Genomic DNA, 23,734 nt, shown 5'->3' on the forward strand with positions numbered 1-23,734 from the left:
GCCTGCATCGCCATCTCCCTGTCATATACACACATACATATGTATCTTTATTGGGACACTTAGGAAACAATGAGCTGTTTTCAGGCTGTTTTCACATGTTGCACTTTATTAGTGGTACTGTTGCGGTACCATGCTCATTCTTGCTGAGAGGAGCAGACAATTAATGAATACAGGAGGTGCTGCAACCTCAGTGATTGTGCGACAGTCTGCTGTAAAATAACATTTTCTGCAACAGCTCTGGGCAGGTAACAGGCTGTAGTATTATTGGTAGGGCGTAAGCGGGGGGGGGGGGGGGGGACCTGGGGGGTTAGGTTATAGGACTGTGATGAAGAGCAATGCATTCTGGAAATTGTAGTACTGAGCAACTGATTACCGGGAAGTACAGGACTAAGACCCCCAAAACAAATGGATTTTCAGATCTAGAGTAGACAGTTAAGGAGCTTCTTTACCTGATAGTGGAATGCCCCTTTAAGTCGAACTATTTGCTGTTTTAATTAAAGGAAATCTGTCACTAGTGTCACCTGCACTAACCTGTCAGTACCTACAGATAGTGCAGGTGACACTGATGACAACCTTGTCCCGTGCAGGGGGATCTCCTGAAATCTCCTCCGTTAGCTTCAGCTCCGGCCTGGAGCAGAGCCTAGTGATGTCACCATTGCTGTTCTCTAGCCGGGGGACCCAGCAGAGAGCAGCAGCGGTGATGTCACTAAGCTCAGCTCATGCCCAAGCCGCTGCTGTTCTCTGCTTGGTCCCGCTGCTAAAGAACAGCAGCGGCGACGTCACTAAGCTCCACCCGTGCCCCAAGCTGTGCCCGAAGCTTAAGCTAACAGAGAAGATTACCGGAGATCCCCTGATCGCAGGGGTCTGCATTGGTGGGATCTCTGGGCCAGCAGCGGCAGCATCCGGAACACGGAAGCTTGAAGCGTCCGTATTCATGATGTCATGCCATGCCCCCTCCATTCATGTCTATGGGAGGGGGCGTCACGTAGCTGTCACGCCTCCTCCCATAGACAGGAATGGAGGGGGAGTGGCGGCTGTAATTGTCAGTCATCCGGCACAGAGCGGAGATGACTGGGGTGCCGCAGCGGAGATAGCGGGGGTCCTTTGGATAGGGGATAAGATGTTTTCCGGCCGAGTACCCCTTTAATATTGATTTCACTATTCTGACCAAAATCAGAATTGTGCTTAAAGGACAACTGCAGTGGTAAACATTTATATATGCCTGTGCCCGGGCCTCAAAAATAAACAAAATAAACTCATACTTACCTTCCTACGAGCCCCCGTTGGTCCGGCACAGGCCTCACGGTCCGGCAGTGCTAATGTCATTCCACTTCCTGGGGATGGGGACGTCGCAGAGCTGTCATGTAAGAAGCCAACCAGAGCTCCTTACATGACAGTGGGCTCAGCCTATCACAGACCGGGGCGGGACACGGCCACGGCCGGTGATATGCCGACAGCTCTGCGGCGTCCCCGTCCCCAGGAAGTGGAATGACGTCAGCACTGCCGGACCGTGAGGCCTGTGCCGGACCAACGGGGGCTCGTAGGAAGGTATGTATGAGTTTATTTTGTTTATTTTTGAGGCCCCGGCACGGGCATATATAAATGTTTACCACTGCAGTTGTCCTTTAATGGAACTCTGTCACCAGTGTCACCAGCACTAACCAGTCGGTACCGACAGGTTAATGCAGGTGACACTGGTAACACATTTCCTATCCAAAGGACCCCCGCTATCTCTGCTTCAGCACCCCCAATCATCTCTGCTCTGTGCCGGATGTGGGGAGCAGGACTAATTTTGGGGCCAAAAAAAGGAGTCAGAAGGACAAAAGGAGGCTAAGGATTAAGATACAGTGCTGGTGACAAAGAGGGAAACTTCCACAATATGCCTAATAAAGTGGTATCCTTATGTGGGGGTACACACGTGACAAGAGGAAATTAGATACTTGGGTGCTCCCTAGACTGGTTGTAGTAACACATGATACAGCAGAACTTTTGTCATCTCCAAGACGGTGCTGTGGGGGATGATTCCGCCGTCTGTTGTAGATAGATCATGTGATCTGGTAGGATGCTGTTCATTTCTGGATCAGTGCTGTGCAGGATTCGGTACTGTAGTGAAGGTATTAGACAGGTAGAAAAAAAACATGCTGCAGAAGCATATAGCATTTCTTACCTGTCTGTCCCTGTTCTTTTTTGTGTGTCTGGGGTCTCTACCTATGCGACATACTCACTGTGCTTCCTAGTTGAGTAGTTGCTTAGTACTACAATTCCCAGAATGCATTGTTCTCCCTCGTCACAGTCCTCCCATCCTGCCTACTCCCCTGATTCAGCACTGCCAGTTCCCTGCCCAGAGATGTCTTATTTCACAGCAGTACATTGCACCTGCTGTATTCATTTCCTGTCTGCTCCTCTGCCCGTGGCATTGATCAGCACAACCACGCGTCATTCTTTTCTTAATGTCACAATAACAACATATTCGTTTATCACAGGCAGATCAGAGATAGTGACATCATTCAGGGGGTGGTGCTAGAGCTAAGAGACATAATCCAGCCATGTTGCCTGAGACAGCAGAGGATGATGCGTCCTCTCAGAAGAGAGGGAGTAGCCGGGGAGCTGTTGAGACAACACCACTCTGACAATGAGAGGACTACACAACTTCCTGTCAGATGCGAGCTAGGAGTGGGAAGCTGTAGAGAACAACACACTGACAATGTGGGTATCACACAACTTCCTGTCAGGAGAGAGGGAGGAGCCGTAGACCTGCTGAGACAACACCACACTGACAATGTAGGGATTACACAACTTCCTGTAAGAAGAGAGGGGGGAACCGTAGAGCTGCTGAGACAACACCACACTGACAATGTGGGTATCACACAACTTCCTGTCAGGAGAGAGGGAGGAGCCGTAGACCTGCTGAGACAACACCACACTGACAATGTAGGGATTACACAACTTCCTGTCAGGAGAGAGGGAGGAGCCGTAGACCTGCTGAGACAACACCACACTGACAATGTAGGGATTACACAACTTCCTGTAAGGAGAGAGGTGGGAACCGTAGAGCTGCTGAGACAACACCACTCTGACAATGTAGGGATTACACAACTTCCTGTAAGGAGAGAGGGGGGGGGAACCGTAGAGCTGCTGAGACAACATCACACTGACAATGAGAGGACTACACAATTTCCTTCCAGGAAAGAGGGAGGAGCTGGAGAGACAAAGAGAGGACTACACAACTTCCTGTCAGTGGTAATTCAAGCAAAAACATGCTGAAGCTGATGATCACAATCAGTTAACATAGGTTGATATCCCTGCAGAACGATTTCATCACCTAGTGTTTCCCAACCAGGGTGCCTCCAGCTGTTGTGAAACTACACCTCCCAGCATGCCCAGACAGCCTTTGGCTGTCTGGGCATGCTGGGAGTTGTAGTTTTGCAACAGCTGCCTTCTTGCTCACTGGCAGCCATTTGCTCTCAGACATTCCTCATACATTACAGGTTCTGCCTTTAGAAGTAAAAAAGCAATTATAATACCAACAGATGGAGAGCAGTGCCATCAGCGCTCTGTGGATTCTTTTTAATTTAGTACATTTTTTTATTGTGTCTTCATTTCTTACATTTTTTTCCCTGCAGCTTCCTCTTCTAGCGGATTTTTCTCCATTATGTCAGGTTTGTGATAATCACTTGAAAATACTGAGTGCACGGATGAGGAAGAGGAAGGACACGCAGGATGGTGACGTCTGCTATGCCAACAGGGTCACACACGCTTTCGTATCGTATGTGAAGCGTGACTTTTCTCTTTCCCACACCATACAGTGGCAACTTGTGTTACGGTTACATAATCTAAAAAATGGAAAGCCCATTGACTGGTGGTGATGGTTATGTAAAAGCTGCAGTTCAGAGCAATGTCTGCCAGCTGTTGCATTGCCCCACGCAATTTGGTCATGATGGTGAAGCTGGTCATACACATTAGATAGCTGTCGGCCGACGAGATGTCTTTGCTTTTCCTATACATGTACAGGAAGTTGTGTAGTCCTCTTATTGTCAGTGTGGTGTTGTCTCAGCAGCTCCCCAGCTCCTTCCTCTCTTTTGACAGTAGTCGTGTAGTCCTTTCATTGTCAGTGTTGTAATGTCTCAGCAGCTCCATGGCTCCTCTCTCTCTCCTGATAGGAAGTTGTGTAGTCCTCTTATTGTCAGTGGGGTGTTGTCTCAGCAGCTCCCCAGCGCCTTCCTCTCTTTTGACAGTAGTCGTGTAGTCCTTTCATTGTCGGTGTTGTAATGTCTCAGCAGCTCCATGGCTCCTCCCTCTCTCCTGATAGGAAGTTGTGTAGTCCTCTTATTGTCAGTGGGGTGTTGTCTCAGCAGCTCCATGGCTCCTCCCTTTCTCTGGAGATGACACAAACTTTTTCTGTCTCAGGAGGTGTGGCTTCATATTGTCTCTGAGTTCAAGCCCTGCCCCCTGAGCTGATGTCACCACCTCTGACCATCTCCTACAGCTACATCACCATTTCTTCATTATATATATATATATATATATATATAGTGACCCCCCGACTTATGATGGCCCCGAAATATGATCATTTCAACATATGATGGCATCTCAGAGCCCATCGTATGTTGAAGGCAGCCTCGACATATGATGCTGCTGTGTGTCGGGGCCATCGTACAAACAGCTATCTGACAGCGCTGACAACTTCAGTAACTGACAGATAGTTGTATAATGTGCCCCGTGTGCCCCGTTCTGCCTCCTGTCACTCACATGCTGTCCTGCTAACTCATACAGGCTTCCACTGTGAGCTCTGTGTAAGCCCCGCCCCCCTAGTGCAGCCATAGCCAATAGCCTGCTGCATCTTGCTGCAGGCATCCAATGAGCTGCTCCCCTTCCTTTCCTATAGAGCTGTAGTCGGCAGGATGGTAATGGAGGACATTCTGTCCCCCCTGAAGGTATTTAAAGAACTGTACAGTACTGTATGCGATGTCACACATCACATACAATACATCTACACACTATACACCCCATACATCAATGTTTCCCTATCAGTGGGCCTCCAGCTGTTGCAAAACTATAACTCCCAGCATGCCCAGACAGTCAATGGCTGTACATGCATGCTGGGAGTTGTAGTTGTGCAACAGCTGGAGGCACCCTGGTTTGTTAAACACTCCCCATACACTCCACATACAATGGTCATCCCAGAACCAATTAGCAGTTTCCCATAGAGATATGTATTCAACATACAATGGTTCCGAGGCCCCAGAACCAATTACCATTTTTACATAGACATATGTACTCGACATATGATGGTTTCAACATATGATGGTTCTCCTGGAACCAATTAATATCATATATTGAGGGACCACTGTATATATATATATATATATATATATATATATATATATATATATATATTTATTGGGACATTAACAGAAGAATGAGGTGTGGTTACAGCATGCTGCCTTTTGCTGAACAATGCCACAGGCAAAGGAGCAGACAGGAAATAAATACAAAAGGTTGAATATTCTGGTGTTGCGGGGGTTTGGGATAGGTAGGTACAGTATTACTTTCTCAACAAATTTTTGTTTTGTGGGGATGGATGACATATTTAATTACCTACAAAGAGTAGGTAAACTCGAAAGCTTAGTATAAAGGTACAAAGGTACTTTATTCTATTCATATTTAAATCTCACCAAAATATGTGAACCCACTGCCAAATAAACAATATAGGGGGAGATTTATCAAAACCTGTGCAGAGGAAGAGTGGTGCAGTTGCCCATAGCAACCAATCAGATTGCTTCTTTCATTTTCCACAGGCCTCTTTAGAGGCCTGTGGAAAATGAAAGAAGCAATCTGATTGGTTGCTATGGGCAACTGCACCACTCTTCCTCTGCACAGGTTTTGATAAATCTCCCCCATAGTAGATTATTCTAAATAATACAAACTAGAATAGCCCATACTCTCCTCTGCTATAAGATTGCATCACTCCCTACACCTTTCTGTCATAATATGTGACGTCCTCAGGGGAATATATTATAAATCTATGCTAATACCGCATGTATAATATGTGACGTCCTCAGGGGAATATATTATAAATCTATGCTAATACCGCATGTATAATATGTGATGTCCTCAGGGGAATATATTATAAATCTATGCTAATACCGCATGTATAGTATGTGACGTCCTCAGGGGAATATATTATAAATCTATGCTAATACCGCATGTATAATATGTGACGTCCTCAGGGGAATATATTATAAATCTATGCTAATGCCGCATGTATAATATGTGACGTCCTCAGGGGAATATATTATAAATCTATGCTAATGCCGCATGTATAATATGTGACGTCCTCAGGGGAATATATTATAAATCTATGCTAATGCCGCATGTATAATATGTGACGTCCTCAGGGGAATATATTATAAATCTATGCTAATGCCGCATGTATAATATGTGACGTCCTCAGGGGAATATATTATAAATCTATGCTAATACCGCATGTATAATATGTGACGTCCTCAGGGCAATATATTATAAATCTATGCTAATGCCGCATGTATGATATGTGACGTCCTCAGGGGAATATATTATAAATCTATGCTAATACCGCATGTATAATATGTGACGTCCTCAGGGGAATATATTATAAATCTATGCTAATACCGCATGTATAATATGTGACGTCCTCAGGGGAATATATTATAAATCTATGCTAATGCCGCATGTATAATATGTGACGTCCTCAGGGGAATATATTATAAATCTATGCTAATGCCGCATGTATAATATGTGACGTCCTCAGGGGAATATATTATAAATCTATGCTAATGCCGCATGTATAATATGTGACGTCCTCAGGGGAATATATTATAAATCTATGCTAATGCCGCATGTATAATATGTGACGTCCTCAGGGGAATATATTATAAATCTATGCTAATGCCGCATGTATAATATGTGACGTCCTCAGGGGAATATATTATAAATCTATGCTAATGCCGCATGTATAATATGTGACGTCCTCAGGGAAATATATTATAAATCTATGCTAATGCTGCATGTATAATATGTGACGTCCTCAGGGGAATATATTATAAATCTATGCTAATGCCGCATGTATAATATGTGACGTCCTCAGGGGAATATATTATAAATCTATGCTAATACCGCATGTATAGTATGTGACGTCCTCAGGGGAATATATTAAAAATCTATGCTAATACCGCATGTATAATATGTGACGTCCTCAGGGGAATATATTATAAATCTATGCTAATACCGCATGTATAATATGTGACGTCCTCAGGGGAATATATTATAAATCTATGCTAATACCGCATGTATAGTATGTGACGTCCTCAGGGGAATATATTATAAATCTATGCTAATGCCGCATGTATAATATGTGACGTCCTCAGGGGAATATATTATAAATCTATGCTAATACCGCATGTATAGTATGTGACGTCCTCAGGGGAATATATTAAAAATCTATGCTAATGCCGCATGTATAATATGTGACGTCCTCAGGGGAATATATTATAAATCTATGCTAATGCCGCATGTATAATATGTGACGTCCTCAGGGGAATATATTATAAATCTATGCTAATGCCGCATGTATAATATGTGACGTCCTCAGGGGAATATATTATAAATCTATGCTAATGCCGCATGTATAATATGTGACGTCCTCAGGGGAATATATTATAAATCTATGCTAATGCCGCATGTATAATATGTGACGTCCTCAGGGGAATATATTATAAATCTATGCTAATGCCGCATGTATAATATGTGACGTCCTCAGGGGAATATATTATAAATCTATGCTAATGCCGCATGTATAATATGTGACGTCCTCAGGGGAATATATTATAAATCTATGCTAATGCCGCATGTATAATATGTGACGTCCTCAGGGGAATATATTATAAATCTATGGTAATACCGCATGTATAATATGTGACGTCCTCAGGGCAATATATTATAAATCTATGCTAATGCCGCATGTATGATATGTGACGTCCTCAGGGGAATATATTATAAATCTATGCTAATACCGCATGTATAATATGTGACGTCCTCAGGGGAATATATTATAAATCTATGCTAATACCGCATGTATAATATGTGACGTCCTCAGGGGAATATATTATAAATCTATGCTAATACCGCATGTATAATATGTGACGTCCTCAGGGGAATATATTATAAATCTATGCTAATACCGCATGTATAATATGTGACGTCCTCAGGGGAATATATTATAAATCTATGCTAATGCCGCATGTATAATATGTGACGTCCTCAGGGGAATATATTATAAATCTATGCTAATGCCGCATGTATAATATGTGAAGTCCTCAGGGGAATATATTATAAATCTATGCTAATACCGCATGTATAATATGTGACGTCCTCAGGGGAATATATTATAAATCTATGCTAATGCCGCATGTATAATATGTGACGTCCTCAGGGGAATATATTATAAATCTATGCTAATACCGCATGTATAATATGTGACGTCCTCAGGGGAATATATTATAAATCTATGCTAATACCGCATGTATAATATGTGACGTCCTCAGGGGAATATATTATAAATCTATGCTAATACCGCATGTATAATATGTGACGTCCTCAGGGGAATATATTATAAATCTATGCTAATACCGCATGTATAATATGTGACGTCCTCAGGGGAATATATTATAAATCTATGCTAATACCGCATGTATAATATGTGACGTCCTCAGGGGAATATATTATAAATCTATGCTAATACCGCATGTATAATATGTGACGTCCTCAGGGGAATATATTATAAATCTATGCTAATACCGCATGTATAATATGTGACGTCCTCAGGGGAATATATTATAAATCTATGCTAATACCGCATGTATAATATGTGACGTCCTCAGGGGAATATATTATAAATCTATGCTAATACCGCATGTATAATATGTGACGTCCTCAGGGGAATATATTATAAATCTATGCTAATACCGCATGTATAATATGTGACGTCCTCAGGGGAATATATTATAAATCTATGCTAATACCGCATGTATAAAGTCTCACCAAGATTTACCAGACTTTATTGCAGAACTTTTCTGATGTGCAGAGTTACAATTATAATTCTTTTTCGATCTCTCAATCTTTATCAACAGAAGATGAAGAATTGTCTCCGGTCCCTTCTCCTGAGATCGTCATCAAGAAAAAGAGGGGACCCAAGAAGAAAGACAGAGACAAGGAGAGAGCGCCAAGAGCTGTAAAAGAGCGGAAACGCAAAAAGCCGGTTAGGGATTTTTTTTGTCCTGCTCATTAATCTGACGTGCTTATTTATATATCAGTGTGAAGAAGAACTGTATCCACATACACTAAAGCCAAAAGGCGGCCAAACCTGCAGAGTGTAGAGGCTAAGTTCACACACCGTAAAATCGGCCATTTTTTGTAGCTGTAAAGCAAATAAATGGCTGTTTTTTATGCTGTATAAACATGGCCTAAATGAGAGAAGGGAGAGAAGGTTCGGGCATGTCCTGCCGCAGGAGCCAACATTAGATGGATGCTTTACTGAAGCACTCTAGGTTATGCTTTGTTTTCTGCTGATATCATGCACATTTACATCACTGGTCCTACAGCGCCATCTGTTTAATTTCAGCACAGCTGCATCCGTTTTATTAACTGGGTCATGTGATCACCAGCCTGACCTACGGAAGGTCACAGCCTCCTGCTAGCTCCCAGACCCCTCCCCTCCCAGTTCTGGTCTGTATACTTTAGCTGCAATCTGTATGGACTCAGGATATAAAGTAGATACACCCCCCCTCCAGCTCTATCTGTATACTGCTGCTATCTCTATGGGATCAGGATATAAAGTAGTTACACCCCCCCTCCAGCTCTATCTGTATACTGCTGCTATCTCTATGGGATCAGGATATATATTAGTTATACACCTCCCCTCCAGCTCTATCTATGTACTGCTGCAATCTGTATGGGCTCAGGATATAAAGTAGTTACACCCCCCCTCCAGCTCTATCTGTATACTGCTGCTATCTCTATGGGATCAGGATATATATTAGTTATACACCTCTCCTCCAGCTCTATCTGTATACTGCTGCTGCTATCTCTATGGGATCAGGATATATAGTAGTTATACACCTCTCCTCCAGGTCTATCTGTATACTGCTGCTGCTATCTCTATGGGATCAGGATATATAGTAGTTATACACCTCTCCTCCAGGTCTATCTGTATACTGCTGCTATCTCTACGGGATCAGGATATATATTAGTTATATACCTCTCCTTCAGCTTTATCTGTATACTGCTGTTATCTCTATGAGATCAGGATATATAGTAGTTATACACCTCCCCTCCAGCTAGATCTGTATACTGCTGTTATCTCTATGGGATCAGGATATATAGTAGTTATACACATCCCCCCAGCTAGATCTGTATACTGCTGTTATCTCTATGGGATCAGGATATATAGTAGTAATAGACCTCCCCTCCAGCTCTATCTGTATACTTCTTCTATCTCTATGGGATAAGGATATGTAGTAGTTATACACCTCCTCTCCAGCTCTATCTGTATACTGCTGCTATCTCTATGGGATCAAGATATATAGTAGTTATACACCTCCCTTTCCAGCTCTATCTGTATACTGCTGCTATCTCTATGGGATCAGGATATGTATATTAGATGTACTCCTGACATCAACCTACTTATGAGTCTAGTCAGTTCATCTGGGTAACATACACCAGCAGTTTAAATAGGTGACCAGGTGCAGTGATAAGACTCCACCCCATCTATCTGCAAAACCAGAGAATTCTTGGAAAATGTAGGCAGCATTACAAAATCATTTCATTAATGGAATTTAAATAAGTATGGCTGAAAACCCCATGCCTGCCACATCAGCAAGAAAAGTAAAGAAAGAAATCTGGAGTGCATCTTTAAAGTGCAGGAAAGATTTAGAATTGTGTTTTATTTCATTCTTCTTTATCTTTTTGTTCCAGGAAAGTGATGACGACCTTAATTGGGACGAGGGGATCGGAGATCATGTCTCTCAGGATAGCGACGCTGAGACTGGAGGAAAGAAAAGACGAAAGAAACATAAAGAAAAGAAGGAGAAGAAAACGAAAAAGTGGAAGAAAGCTGAGGTGGTGGAAGAGCGCAAGGTCTGTTCTCAGATGTCTACTATACAGTGCTCCCTCAAGTTACAATATTAATTGGTTCCAGGACGACCATTGTATGTTGAAACCATTGTATGTTGAGACCAGAACTCTATGGAAACCTGGTAATTGGTTCTAAAGGCACCAAAATGTCATCCAAAAATAGGAAAAAAAAGGGAGGATTAAAGAAAAATAAGTAGATAACTAATATAGATAAAGCAAATCTTTACATATAAAAGTAATAAAGATCTGCTGGGAGCTGTAAATCACTGTCTATGTCAGTGTTTCCCAAGCAGGGAGCCTCCAGCTGTTGCAAAACTACAACTCCCAGCATGCCCGGACAGCCTTTGGCTGTCCGGGCATGCTGGGAGTTGTAGTTTTGCAACAGCTGGAGGCTCCCTGCTTGGAAAACACTGGTCTATGTAGAGGACAGGAGCTTCTTCAGGGTCCTGTAAGTAAGAAAGTAATGGAGTCGCCCTCACCTGGTGTTCAAAGGAGCAGGTAACCCTGGTACAGGTAAAGTGTACAGAACATGTAATAGCTCCCTGTACTGTAGAGGCGCTACCGGACACCAGTCGGTGCATACACTTCAGTAATACAGGTAAAGAGTACAGAACATGTAATACCTCCCTGTACTGTAGGGGGCGCTATAAGACACCAGTCAGTGCATACACTTCAGTAATACAGGTAAAGAGTACAGAACATGTAATACCTCCCTGTACTGTAGGGGGCGCTACAAGACACCAGTCAGTGCATACACTTCAGTAATACAGGTAAAGAGTACAGAACATGTAATACCTCCCTGTACTGTAGGGGGCGCTACAAGACACCAGTCAGTGCATACACTTCAGTAATACAGGTAAAGAGTACAGAACATGTAATGCCTCCCTGTACTGTAGGGGGCGCTACAAGACACCAGTCAGTGCATACACTTCAGTAATACAGGGGTTTTACCAGTGAATGCCCATTTTGATTGGTCGGTTCTTCCGGCCATTGACACGTTTCACAGATCTGGACTGTCTGTACATTGTATGTTGAGTCTGTTTTCAACTTACGATCGTCCAGTAAAGACCATTGTATGTTGAAACTATTGTATGTTGAGGGATCACTGTACTGCGTTTTGTCATAGTGATGACACAAGAAGAAGACAGGGGGCACTCTTATTTACCCTAAGTGTCAATGTGGTCTTATTCTCTCAGGTGGAGCAGAAGTCCTCCGCAGTGCTGCTGGCCAGCTGGGGGTTGGAGGACGTCGATCATGTTTTTACGGATGACGATTATCATACACTAACAAACTACAAAGCCTTCAGCCAGTTCATGAGGTACGACCGGGAGAGACAAATTACTTCCTGGTTGAGGCTTTAATTGTGGCATGAGCTCTCGTCTAAATGTATCACAACTTCCTTCTATCTGTATCACCCTCCAGGAGGAGGAGACTCATATATCCTTCTATCTATATCACCCTGCAGGAGGAGGAGACTCATAGCTCCTTCTATATATATCACCCTGCAGGAGGAAGAGACTCATAGCTCCTTCTATCTATATCACCCTGCAGGAGGAGGAGACTCATAGCTCCTTCTATATATATATATCACCCTGCAGGAGGAGGAGACTCATAGCTCCTTCTATATATATCACCCTGCAGGAGGAGGAGACTCATATATCCTTCTATATATATATATCACCCTGCAGGAGGAGGAGACTCATAGCCCCTTCTATATATATATCACCCTGCAGGAGGAGGAGACTCATAGCTCCTTCTATATATATATCACCCTGCAGGAGGAGGAGACTCATAGCTCCTTCTCTATATATCACCCCGCAGGAGGAGGAGACTCATATATCCTTCTATATATATCACCCTGCAGGAGGAGGAGACTCATAGCCCCTTCTATATATATCACCCTGCAGGAGGAGGAGACTCATATATCCTTCTATATATATCACCCTGCAGGAGGAGGGACTCATAGCTCCTTCTATATATATATCACCCTGCAGGAGGAGGAGACTCATAGCTCCTTCTCTATATATCACCCTGCAGGAGGAGGAGGCTCATAGCTCCTTCTATATATATCACCCTGCAGGAGGAGGAGACTCATAGCTCCTTCTATATAATATCACCCTGCAGGAGGAGGAGGCTCATAGCTCCTTCTATGTATATCACCCTGCAGGAGGAGGAGACTCATAGCTCCTTCTATATAATATCACCCTGCAGGAGGAGGAGACTCATAGATCCTTCTATATATATCACCCTGCAGGAGGAGGAGACTCATAGCTCCTTCTATATATATATATCACCCTGCAGGAGGAGGAGACTCATAGCTCCTTCTATATATATCACCCTGCAGGAGGAGGAGACTCATAGCTCCTTCTATATATATCACCCTGCAGGAGGAGGAGACTCATAGCTCCTTCTATATATATCACCCTGCAGGAGGAGGAGACTCTTATATCCTTCTATATATATATCACCCTGCAGGAGGAGGAGACTCATAGATCCTTCTATATATATCACCCTGCAGGAGGAGGAGACTCATAGCTCCTTCTATATATATCACCCTGCAGGAGGAGGAGACTCATAGCTCCTTCTCTATATATCACCCTGCAGGAGGAGGAGACTCATAGCTCCTTTTATATATATCACCCTGCAGGAGGAGGAGACTCATAGCTCCTTCTATATATATCACCCTGCAGGAGGAGGAGACTCATAGCTCCTCCTATATATATATCACCCTGCAGGAGGAGGAGACTCATAGCTCCTTCTATATATATCACCCTGCAGGAGGAGGAGACTCATAGCTCCTTCTATATATATCACCCTGCAGGAGGAGGAGACTCATAGCCCCTTCTATATATATCACCCTGCAGGAGGAGGAGACTCATAGCTCCTTCTATATATATCACCCTGCAGGGGGAGGAGACTCATAGCTCCTTCTATATATATCACCCTGCAGGAGGAGGAGACTCATAGCTCCTTCTATATATATCACCCTGCAGGAGGAGGAGACTCCTATATCCTTCTATATATATATATCACCCTGCAGGAGGAGGAGACTCATAGCCCCTTCTATCTGTATCACCCTGCAGGAGGAGGAGACTCATATATCCTTCTATATATATCACCCTGCAGGAGGAGGAGACTCATAGCTCCTTCTATATATATCACCCTGCAGGAGGAGGAGACTCATATCTCCTTCTATATATATCACCCTGCAGGAGGAGGAGACTCATAGCTCCTTCTATATATATATATCACCCTGCAGGAGGAGGAGACTCATATATCCTTCTATATATATCACCCTGCAGGAGGAGGAGACTCATAGCTCCTTCTATATATATCACCCTGCAGGAGGAGGAGACTCATATCTCCTTCTATATATATATATCACCCTGCAGGAGGAGGAGACTCATAGCCCCTTCTATATATATCACCCTGCAGGAGGAGGAGACTCATAGCTCCTTCTCTATATATCACCCTGCAGGAGGAGGAGACTCATATATCCTTCTATATATATCACCCTGCAGGAGGAGGAGACTCATAGATCCTTCTATATATATAACCCTGCAAGAGGAGGAGACTCATATATCCTTCTATATATATCACCCTGCAGGAGGAGGAGACTCATATATCCTTCTATATATATCACCCTGCAGGAGAAGGAGACTCATAGCTCGTTCTATATATATATCACCCTGCAGGAGGAGGAGACTCATAGCTCCTTCTATATATATATCACCCTGCAGGAGGAGGAGACTCATAGCCCCTCCTATATATATCACCCTGCAGGAGGAGGAGACTCATAGCTCCTTCTATATATATATCACCCTGCAGGAGGAGGAGACTCATATATCCTTCTATATATATCACCCTGCAGGAGGAGGAGACTCATAGCTCCTTCTATATATATCACCCTGCAGGAGGAGGAGACTCATAGCTCCTTCTATATATATCACCCTGCAGGAGGAGGAGACTCATAGCTCCTTCTATATATATATATCACCCTGCAGGAGGAGGAGACTCATAGCTCCTTCTATATATAGATCACCCTGCAGGAGGAGGAGACTCATATATCCTTCTATATATATCACCCTACAGGAGGAGGAGACTCATAGCTCCTTCTATATATATCACCCTGCAGGAGGAGGAGACTCATAGCTCCTTCTATATATATATATATATCACCCTGCAGGAGGAGGAGACTCATAGCTCCTTCTATATATAGATCACCCTGCAGGAGGAGGAGACTCATATATCCTTCTATATATATCACCCTACAGGAGGAGGAGACTCATAGCTCCTTCTATATATATCACCCTGCAGGAGGAGGAGACTCATAGCTCCTTCTATATATATCACCCTGCAGGAGGAGGAGACTCATAGCCCCTTCTATATATATATATCACCCTGCAGGAGGAGGAGACTCATAGCTCCTTCTATATATATCACCCTGCAGGAGGAGGAGACTCATAGCCCCTTCTATATATATCACCCTGCAGGAGGAGGAGACTCATAGCTCCTTCTATATATATATCACCCTGCAGGAGGAGGAGACTCATAGCTCCTTCTATATATATTACCCTGCAGGAGGAGGAGACTCATAGCTCCTTCTATATATATCACCCTGCAGGGGGAGGAGACTCATAGCTCCTTCTATATATATCACCCTGCAGGAGGAGGAGACTCCTATATCCTTCTATATATATATATATCACCCTGCAGGAGGAGGAGACTCATAGCCCCTTCTATCTGTATCACCCTGCAGGAGGAGGAGACTCATAGCCCCTTCTATATATATCACCCTGCAGGAGGAGGAGACTCATAGCTCCTTCTATATATATATCACCCTGCAGGGGGAGGAGACTCATAGCTCCTCCTATATATATATCACCCTGCAGGAGGAGGAGACTCATAGCTCCTTCTATATATATATCACCCTGCAGGAGGAGGAGACTCATAGCTCCTTCTATATATATATATCACCCTGCAGGAGGAGGAGACTCATAGCTCCTTCTATATATATCACCCTGCAGGAGGAGGAGACTCATATATCCTTCTATATATATCACCCTGCAGGAGGAGGAGACTCATAGCTCCTTCTATATATATCACCCTGCAGGAGGAGGAGACTCATAGCTCCTTCTATATATATATATCACCCTGCAGGAGGAGGAGACTCATAGCTCCTTCTATATATAGATCACCCTGCAGGAGGAGGAGACTCATATATCCTTCTATATATATCACCCTACAGGAGGAGGAGACTCATAGCTCCTTCTATATATATCACCCTGCAGGAGGAGGAGACTCATAGCTCCTTCTATATATATCACCCTGCAGGAGGAGGAGACTCATAGCTCCTTCTATATATATCACCCTGCAGGAGGAGGAGACTCATAGCCCCTTCTATATGTATCACCCTGCAGGAGGAGGAGACTCATATCCTTCTATATATATCACCCTGCAGGAGGAGGAGACTCATAGCCCCTTCTATATATATATATCACCCTGCAGGAGGAGGAGACTCATAGCTCCTTCTATATATATCACCCTGCAGGAGGAGGAGACTCATAGCCCCTTCTATATATATATATATATATATATATCACCCTGCAGGAGGAGGAGACTCATAGCCCCTTCTATATATATATATCCCCCTGCAGGAGGAGGAGACTCATAGCCCCTTCTATATATATCACCCTGCAGGAGGAGGAGACTCATAGCCCCTTCTATATATATCACCCTGCAGGAGGAGGAGACTCATAGCTCCTTCTATATATATCACCCTGCAGGAGGAGGAGACTCATAGCTCCTTCTATATATATTACCCTGCAGGAGGAGGAGACTCATAGCTCCTTCTATATATATCACCCTGCAGGGGGAGGAGACTCATAGCTCCTTCTATATATATCACCCTGCAGGAGGAGGAGACTCCTATATCCTTCTATATATATATATATCACCCTGCAGGAGGAGGAGACTCATAGCCCCTTCTATCTGTATCACCCTGCAGGAGGAGGAGACTCATAGCTCCTTCTATATATATCACCCTGCAGGAGGAGGAGACTCATAGCCCCTTCTATATATATCACCCTGCAGGAGGAGGAGACTCATAGCTCCTTCTATATATATATCACCCTGCAGGGGGAGGAGACTCATAGCTCCTCCTATATATATATCACCCTGCAGGACGAGGAGACTCATAGCTCCTTCTATATATATCACCCTGCAGGAGGAGGAGACTCATAGCCCCTTCTATCTGTATCACCCTGCAGGAGGAGGAGACTCATAGCTCCTTCTATATATATCACCCTGCAGGAGGAGGAGACTCATAGCTCCTTCTATATATATATATCACCCTGCAGGAGGAGGAGACTCATAGCTCCTTCTATATATATATCACCCTGCAGGGGGAGGAGACTCATAGCTCCTCCTATATATATATCACCCTGCAGGACGAGGAGACTCATAGCTCCTTCTATATATATATCACCCTGCAGGGGGAGGAGACTCATAGCTCCTTCTATATATATCACCCTGCAGGAGGAGGGCACTCATATATCCTTCTATATATATCACCCTGCAGGAGGAGGGCACTCATATATCCTTCTATCTGTATTAACCTCATTGTATCTCGTTGCACATGAGCTTTTTAGGTCCTGCCAAAGTCCTTTGTGTCAGGTTCTCTGACGAAGTAGAACTTATTCTCTATCCATTGGATAGGGGATACGTTTTGATCATGGGGGGTCTGACAAACTGCGCCCCAGCGGTCGGACCCCCGCTATCAATTTTTTTTTGCCTCCTATCCTGTGTAAAGCGGAAAAAAAATTGTCCCCTGTAAACATTTTTAAATGGAACTGTAATGTACAGAGCAAAGTTTATTCACCCTGCAGGTGTATTGGCGTCCTCATGTGTCTTGGCGTCAATGATTCATCCTATCATTCACTGCTTCTGTGTTGGTCACACTGCATGGGGGGCTCTGTGTTATTGGCTGCCTGTATCTGTATTATATCACCATGCACGTGGTGGGGTATCTCTGTTCATATATTTTAGCCTTCAGTGGTTGGGGCTTCTGTCTGTCACGCTGTTGTTTGCGCTGAGAGGGACGGGCTGACATCTTGCTTCTATGTTACCTTGCAGCAGGAGCTTCTGTCTATTCTCTGTCTCTCTGGATGGGATAGGCTTCTATACCCCTGCATTGTGTCGCCCTATAACTCAAGGGATAGACCCATTGCTCTTTGTCACTGTGTACCTTTAGGCCTCTCATTGCCAAGAAGAACCCCAAAATTCCCATGTCCAAGATGATGACCATTCTGGGTGCCAAGTGGCGGGAATTCAGTGCCAACAACCCTTTCAAGTCGTCACCTGCGGCAGTGGCAGCGGCGGCGGCAGCAGCTGCGGCAGCAGTGGCCGAACAAGTCACCCTCCCTGCTTCTGCCAGCGTTCCCCAGGCAATTCCAATGCGTAGAGCCAAGACCAAGGAGGGCAAGGGTGAGCTCTGAGGAGCAGCTGTTCCCTGGCAAAGCATGACATGCCCCTTGTTTGAGCTCTGCAGCGTCAATACATAATAAATTACCCTGCCCATACCTGCAGAGCACTGTCACCTCATCCCCATCTATTACTGCCCATATCTGCTATTCATTATTGTTTCTATCTCAGGTCCGGGCCACAAGAAGCCGACCAAGAGCACCCGGATGCTGGAGCCCAAGAAGAAGCCTGGCAAAAAGAAGATGACCCTTCTGAAGATTAAACTGGGTGGAGTGAAACGCAAGGCTGGCAGTTCGGTGAGTGAAGGAGCAAAAAAATTGGGCTGAAACAGTAAGGGGGGGGGGGGGGGTCTTACCACTGAGACCGCCATTGATCTGCTCAATAGGGTCCCCGGCTGTACCTGTGTATAGAGAGGTGAGGTGGGAACGTGCTGTATGCACTGTTTATTGGGGCTACCGGAGATACACGAGTACATTGCTCCTGTTTTTCTATAGTTCCCATAGATAGTGCACAGGATAAACGATAAGTACGTGATTGTTGGATTTGGAACCTTCCCACTGATCACAAGAAGGGAAAGGTCCCTTTCACGTACTCAACCACCGTTCCGTAGACCTGCTATAGCAGTGTTTCCCAACCTTTTTTGGTCGGGGCACACCTCGGAAAAAATAAATTCCGCGGGGCACCGCTACCGAGATTGACGAGCAAAAAAAAAAAAAAGGTAAAAAACGCACTGCACTATATCTTTTTATCTGTCTCACTGTCACTCTACTTACTGCACTTGTCTCCTTGGAGGGCCGGACTATAGTAAAAAAAAAAACTATGAACAAATTCCTTTTGCACACTGCATATATCTTATTTTCCCCCATATTAGGTTGGCAGTATAGTTCCCCCCACATTAGGTTGTAGTTCCCCCACATTAGGTCAGTATAGTCCCCCACATTAGGTCCAGTATAGTTCCCCCACATCAGGCCCAGTATAGCTCCCCACATTAGGTGCAGTATAGTTCCCCCACATTAGGCCCAGTATAGTCCCCCCACATTAGGCCCAGTATAGTTCCCCCACATTAGGCCCAGTATAGTCCCCCCACATTAGGTCCAGTATAGTCCCCCCACATTAGGTCCAGTATAGTTCCCCCACATTAGGCCCAGTATAGTCCCCCTACATTAGGTTGTAGTTCCCCCACATTAGGTCCAGTATAGTCCCCCCACATTAGGCCCAGTATAGTTCCCCCACATTAGGCCCAGTATAGTCCCCCCACATTAGGTCCAGTATAGTCCCCCCACATTAGGTCCAGTATAGTTCCCCCACATTAGGCCCAGTATAGTCCCCCTACATTAGGTTGTAGTTCCCCCACATTAGGTCCAGTATAGTCCCCCCACATTAGGTCCAGTATAGTTCCCCCACATTAGGCCCAGTATAGTCCCCCTACATTAGGTTGTAGTTCCCCCACATTAGGTCCAGTATAGTCCCCCCACATTAGGCCCAGTATAGTCCCCCCACATTAGGCCCAGTATAGTCCCCCCACATTAGGTCCAGTATAGTCCCCCCACATTAGGTCCAGTATAGTCCCCCACATTAGGCCCAGTATAGTCCTTGTATAGTCCCCCCACATTAGGTCCAGTATAGTCCCCCCACATTAGGTCCAGTATAATTCCCCCACAGACATACAGCCTTCAGCCATACAGTGTATTACTGAAGACTGGATGCCTGTGTACTGCCCCACTTCGGAGTTCCTACCACCGGAACACCGAAGGAGACGCGCCGCTGGTAACACTTACCAAGTTGACAGCGCGCGTCCTCCTCGCTGCTCTGGTCCTCCGCGATTGTTGCTATGGGCGCACGCAATGGACGTCCCAGTGACATACCTGCGTGCGCTACCTCCTGGCGGTCCCCGCGTTTTTAAAGTAAACGCGGGGCCGCAGGGACTTAAAGGCATCCCTGTTTCCCGAAAGCAACTTTCGGGACACAGAGATGTCCCGTGGCAAAAACACCCGGCGGGTGTTTTTCCAACGGCACACCTTACACTATGTCACGGCACACTAGTGTGCTGCGGCACAGTGGTTGAAAAACAGTGTGCTATAGGACCATCCAGGTTTTATAGACATGACACTGCTGTCATATATCCTATTGAAATCATCCCTGATGCATCCACAGAGAATTTACCATCTTTGTCCAGAGGGAATTTGCTGCTGGTTTCCATTTCTATACAGTTTTGTATGTGGATCTATAAATGCTCTCTGAATACTGCTGGGCTTGGATGCTGTCCAGTAGACGCCCATTGAGAATTTAGACTTGTAGAAAATGAACGGGGGGACATGACCTGAAAGACTCCTGCCAAGCCTCATTGGTAATGTTATTTGTCATTCTCCGGTGCCAGAAGGCCTCAGTACTGTTTAAGGGGGATTGCAATTGCAACACGACTATGTTTAATGTCATTAGTTTACATATATATATATATATATATATATATATATATACACAGTACAATCTCCCAATAGCGGACACTCGCGGGGAATAAAAAAGTGTCCACTATTGGGAATTGGGAGATGTCCCCTATTGGGAAGAAAGGCTTAAACATCTTTCTAAATGACGGAATACTGTTATTTACTCAAAAAAGCTAAATATAACTAAATAGTTTTGCACTGTAATAAGGCCTTAACAAATCTCAACAATATAATTAATTAGGAAACGTAATGCCCAATCATTCCCCCCGCAATGCCAAATCATTCCTCCATTCCCTCCTCCCCCTGTCCTTCTTACTTCTTACCTGGCCAGTGATGAGTGACGCACCTCTGGGCCTTACTCACTGACGTATGGAGCGTCACTCATCACTGCCTGCTGGTCAGGTAAGAAGTAAGAAGGACAGGGGGAGGAGGGAATGGAGGAATGATTTGGCATAGGGGGTGTGTTGGGTAATAATTTGGCATGGGGGACATGACATGGGATGAGGGAATGATTTGGCATGGGGGGGATGATTTGGCACAAGGTGTGCTGGGGCTGCTACAGGGGGGGTTCAGCAGGGGCCAGGGCCCCCTGGGAACCGGAGCCACTTACTGGGGTATTGGCTGTACCCCCCTGACGGCAGTCCTGTGTACAAGGTAGGGCGGCACATAAGCCTGGTTGTCCCCTATTAGGAGTGTTTTGTCACCTATTGGGAGTTTTTTGTCCCTTGTTGGGAGTGTTTTGTCCCTTATTGTCCCCTTTTGGGTGTGTCCGCTATTGGGAATGTCCCCTATTCGGGAGGTGTCCACTAAGGGAGATTTGACTAACTATATATATATATATATATATATATATACATCAGTGATACATTTCCTGTTATATGGCCATGAGTCACCATGTAGTTCTAGCCTTAAAGGGGTACTCTGCCCCAAGACATCTTATCCCCTATACAAAGGATAGGGCTTAAGATGTGGATCGCGGGGTCCCGTCACTGGTAAAACCTAAACAAAACTAGTACCAATTAAAAACTACAGATCACGGCGCAAAACGGAAAAATGAGAACGTTACAGGTGGTCAAAATAGCTTAATTTCACACATACTAATTTTGTTAAAATGGTTTGAGATTTTTTTTAAGCGGTACAATTATAGAAAAGCATATAACATGGGGATCATTTTAATCGTATTGACCCACAGAATAAAGAAAACAAGTAATTTTTACCATAAAGTGTACAGCGTGAAAACAAAACCTTCCAAAATTTGTTAAATTGCGGGTTTTCTTTTCAATTTTTCCACATAAATAAAAAAAATTTTAATGTATATTTTATGGTAAAATAAGTGTTGTCATTACAAAGAAAAATTGGTGACAGAAAAAAACAAGCCCTCATGTGTATGGAAATATAAAAGAGTTATTATTTTTAAAAGGCGAGGAGGAAAAAACAAAAATGTAAAAATAAAATTGGCCTGATCCATAAGGCCAAAATGGGCCTGTTCCTTAAGGGGTTAAAGAGGTTTTCAAGGCAAACATCAATAGTTGCCTAGGCCTCTGGATAGGCCTCCAGTACCTGATGTACACATTGGGGGGGGGGCATGTATCAAAGATTTTACCCCTGTTATGTGTGTGTTTTTTTGCGCAAAATTTCGCGCAAGCCCTTTTTTTTTTTTGTGCACGTTTTGGTAGAGCATGTCCTCCAGATGTGGCCGAATCAGGGTACCTTGGAGTGACACCTATAGTACGCATGGATTTATTAACTGCGTACTTTTCCTTTACACCAAAAATGTTGCCGCAAGAGCTGTTTTTTTTTGCGCAAATATAAGCCACTGTGCAGTGCACGGAGCCAATGCTTCTGGCTCTATTCACTGGGTACATCCAACCACCGCGGCTCTGCCATTCAGCTATATAAGGGGCCATTTATATAATGTCAATGTTTTTCCCCCAGAGCGAGGAGATGGAGCACCCAGAAGTGTCCGACATGGAGAACTCCAGCGTCCACAGCTCTTCTGCCCCTTCAGACGGTTCAGGAAGAGTAAAGAGAAAGAGAGGAAGACCAGCTGGAAAAAAGAAGAAGAAAGGTAAAGCTTGGAAAGGTGAGAGAACGTGAAAGAAAGCCGCAGAACGACAATGATACGAAGAGAGACAACCCGCCATGGCAGCTGATCATACTAAAGGAATACTCTCGTGGAAAACTTTTTTTTTTTTTTTTTAATCAATTGGTGCCAGAAAGTTAAAAAGATTTGTAAATTACTTCTATTAAAAAAATCGTAATCCTTCCAGTACTTTTTAGGGGCTGTATAATACAAAGGAAATGCTTTTGTTTTTGGATTTCTCTTCTGACATGACCACAGTGCTCTCTGCTGTCCATTTTAGGAACTGTCCAGAGCAGGAGAAAATCCCCATAGCAAACATATGCTGCTCTGGACAGTTCCTAAAATGGACAGCAGAGGTCAGCAGAGAGCACTGTGGTCGTGACAGAAGAGGAATCCAAAAAGAAAAGCATTTCCTCTGTAGTATACATCCCCTAAAAAGTACTGGAAGGGTTAAGATTTTTTTTAATAGAAGTAATTTTACAAATCGGTTTAACTTTCTGGCACCAGTTGATTTAAAAAAAAAAAAAAAAGTTTTCCACGGGAGTACCCCTTTAAG

General features: G+C 44.2%; 1 protein-coding gene across 6 annotated transcripts in view; it reads left to right on the forward strand.

The window, feature by feature from the left end:
* The window catches only part of CHD3 (chromodomain helicase DNA binding protein 3), a 152,032-nt gene that overhangs the window by 19,126 nt on the left and 109,172 nt on the right, over nucleotides 1-23,734 (forward strand). For 4 of the 6 annotated variants that reach the window (XM_056570094.1, XM_056570091.1, XM_056570089.1 and 1 more), the window contains exons 2-7: nucleotides 9,168-9,295; nucleotides 11,011-11,172; nucleotides 12,366-12,487; nucleotides 18,422-18,654; nucleotides 18,823-18,947; nucleotides 23,031-23,178. In XM_056570094.1, coding sequence (XP_056426069.1) covers nucleotides 9,168-9,295; nucleotides 11,011-11,172; nucleotides 12,366-12,487; nucleotides 18,422-18,654; nucleotides 18,823-18,947; nucleotides 23,031-23,178 — 918 coding nt within the window. Of the gene's footprint in view, nucleotides 1-9,167; nucleotides 9,296-11,010; nucleotides 11,173-12,365; nucleotides 12,488-18,421; nucleotides 18,655-18,822; nucleotides 18,948-23,030; nucleotides 23,179-23,734 lie in introns of those variants that run through there. The other 2 variants (XM_056570092.1, XM_056570095.1) reach the window with 2 other exon arrangements.

This window comes from Hyla sarda, chromosome 4, assembly GCF_029499605.1.
Source record: "Hyla sarda isolate aHylSar1 chromosome 4, aHylSar1.hap1, whole genome shotgun sequence".
NCBI lineage: Eukaryota > Metazoa > Chordata > Amphibia > Anura > Hylidae > Hyla > Hyla sarda.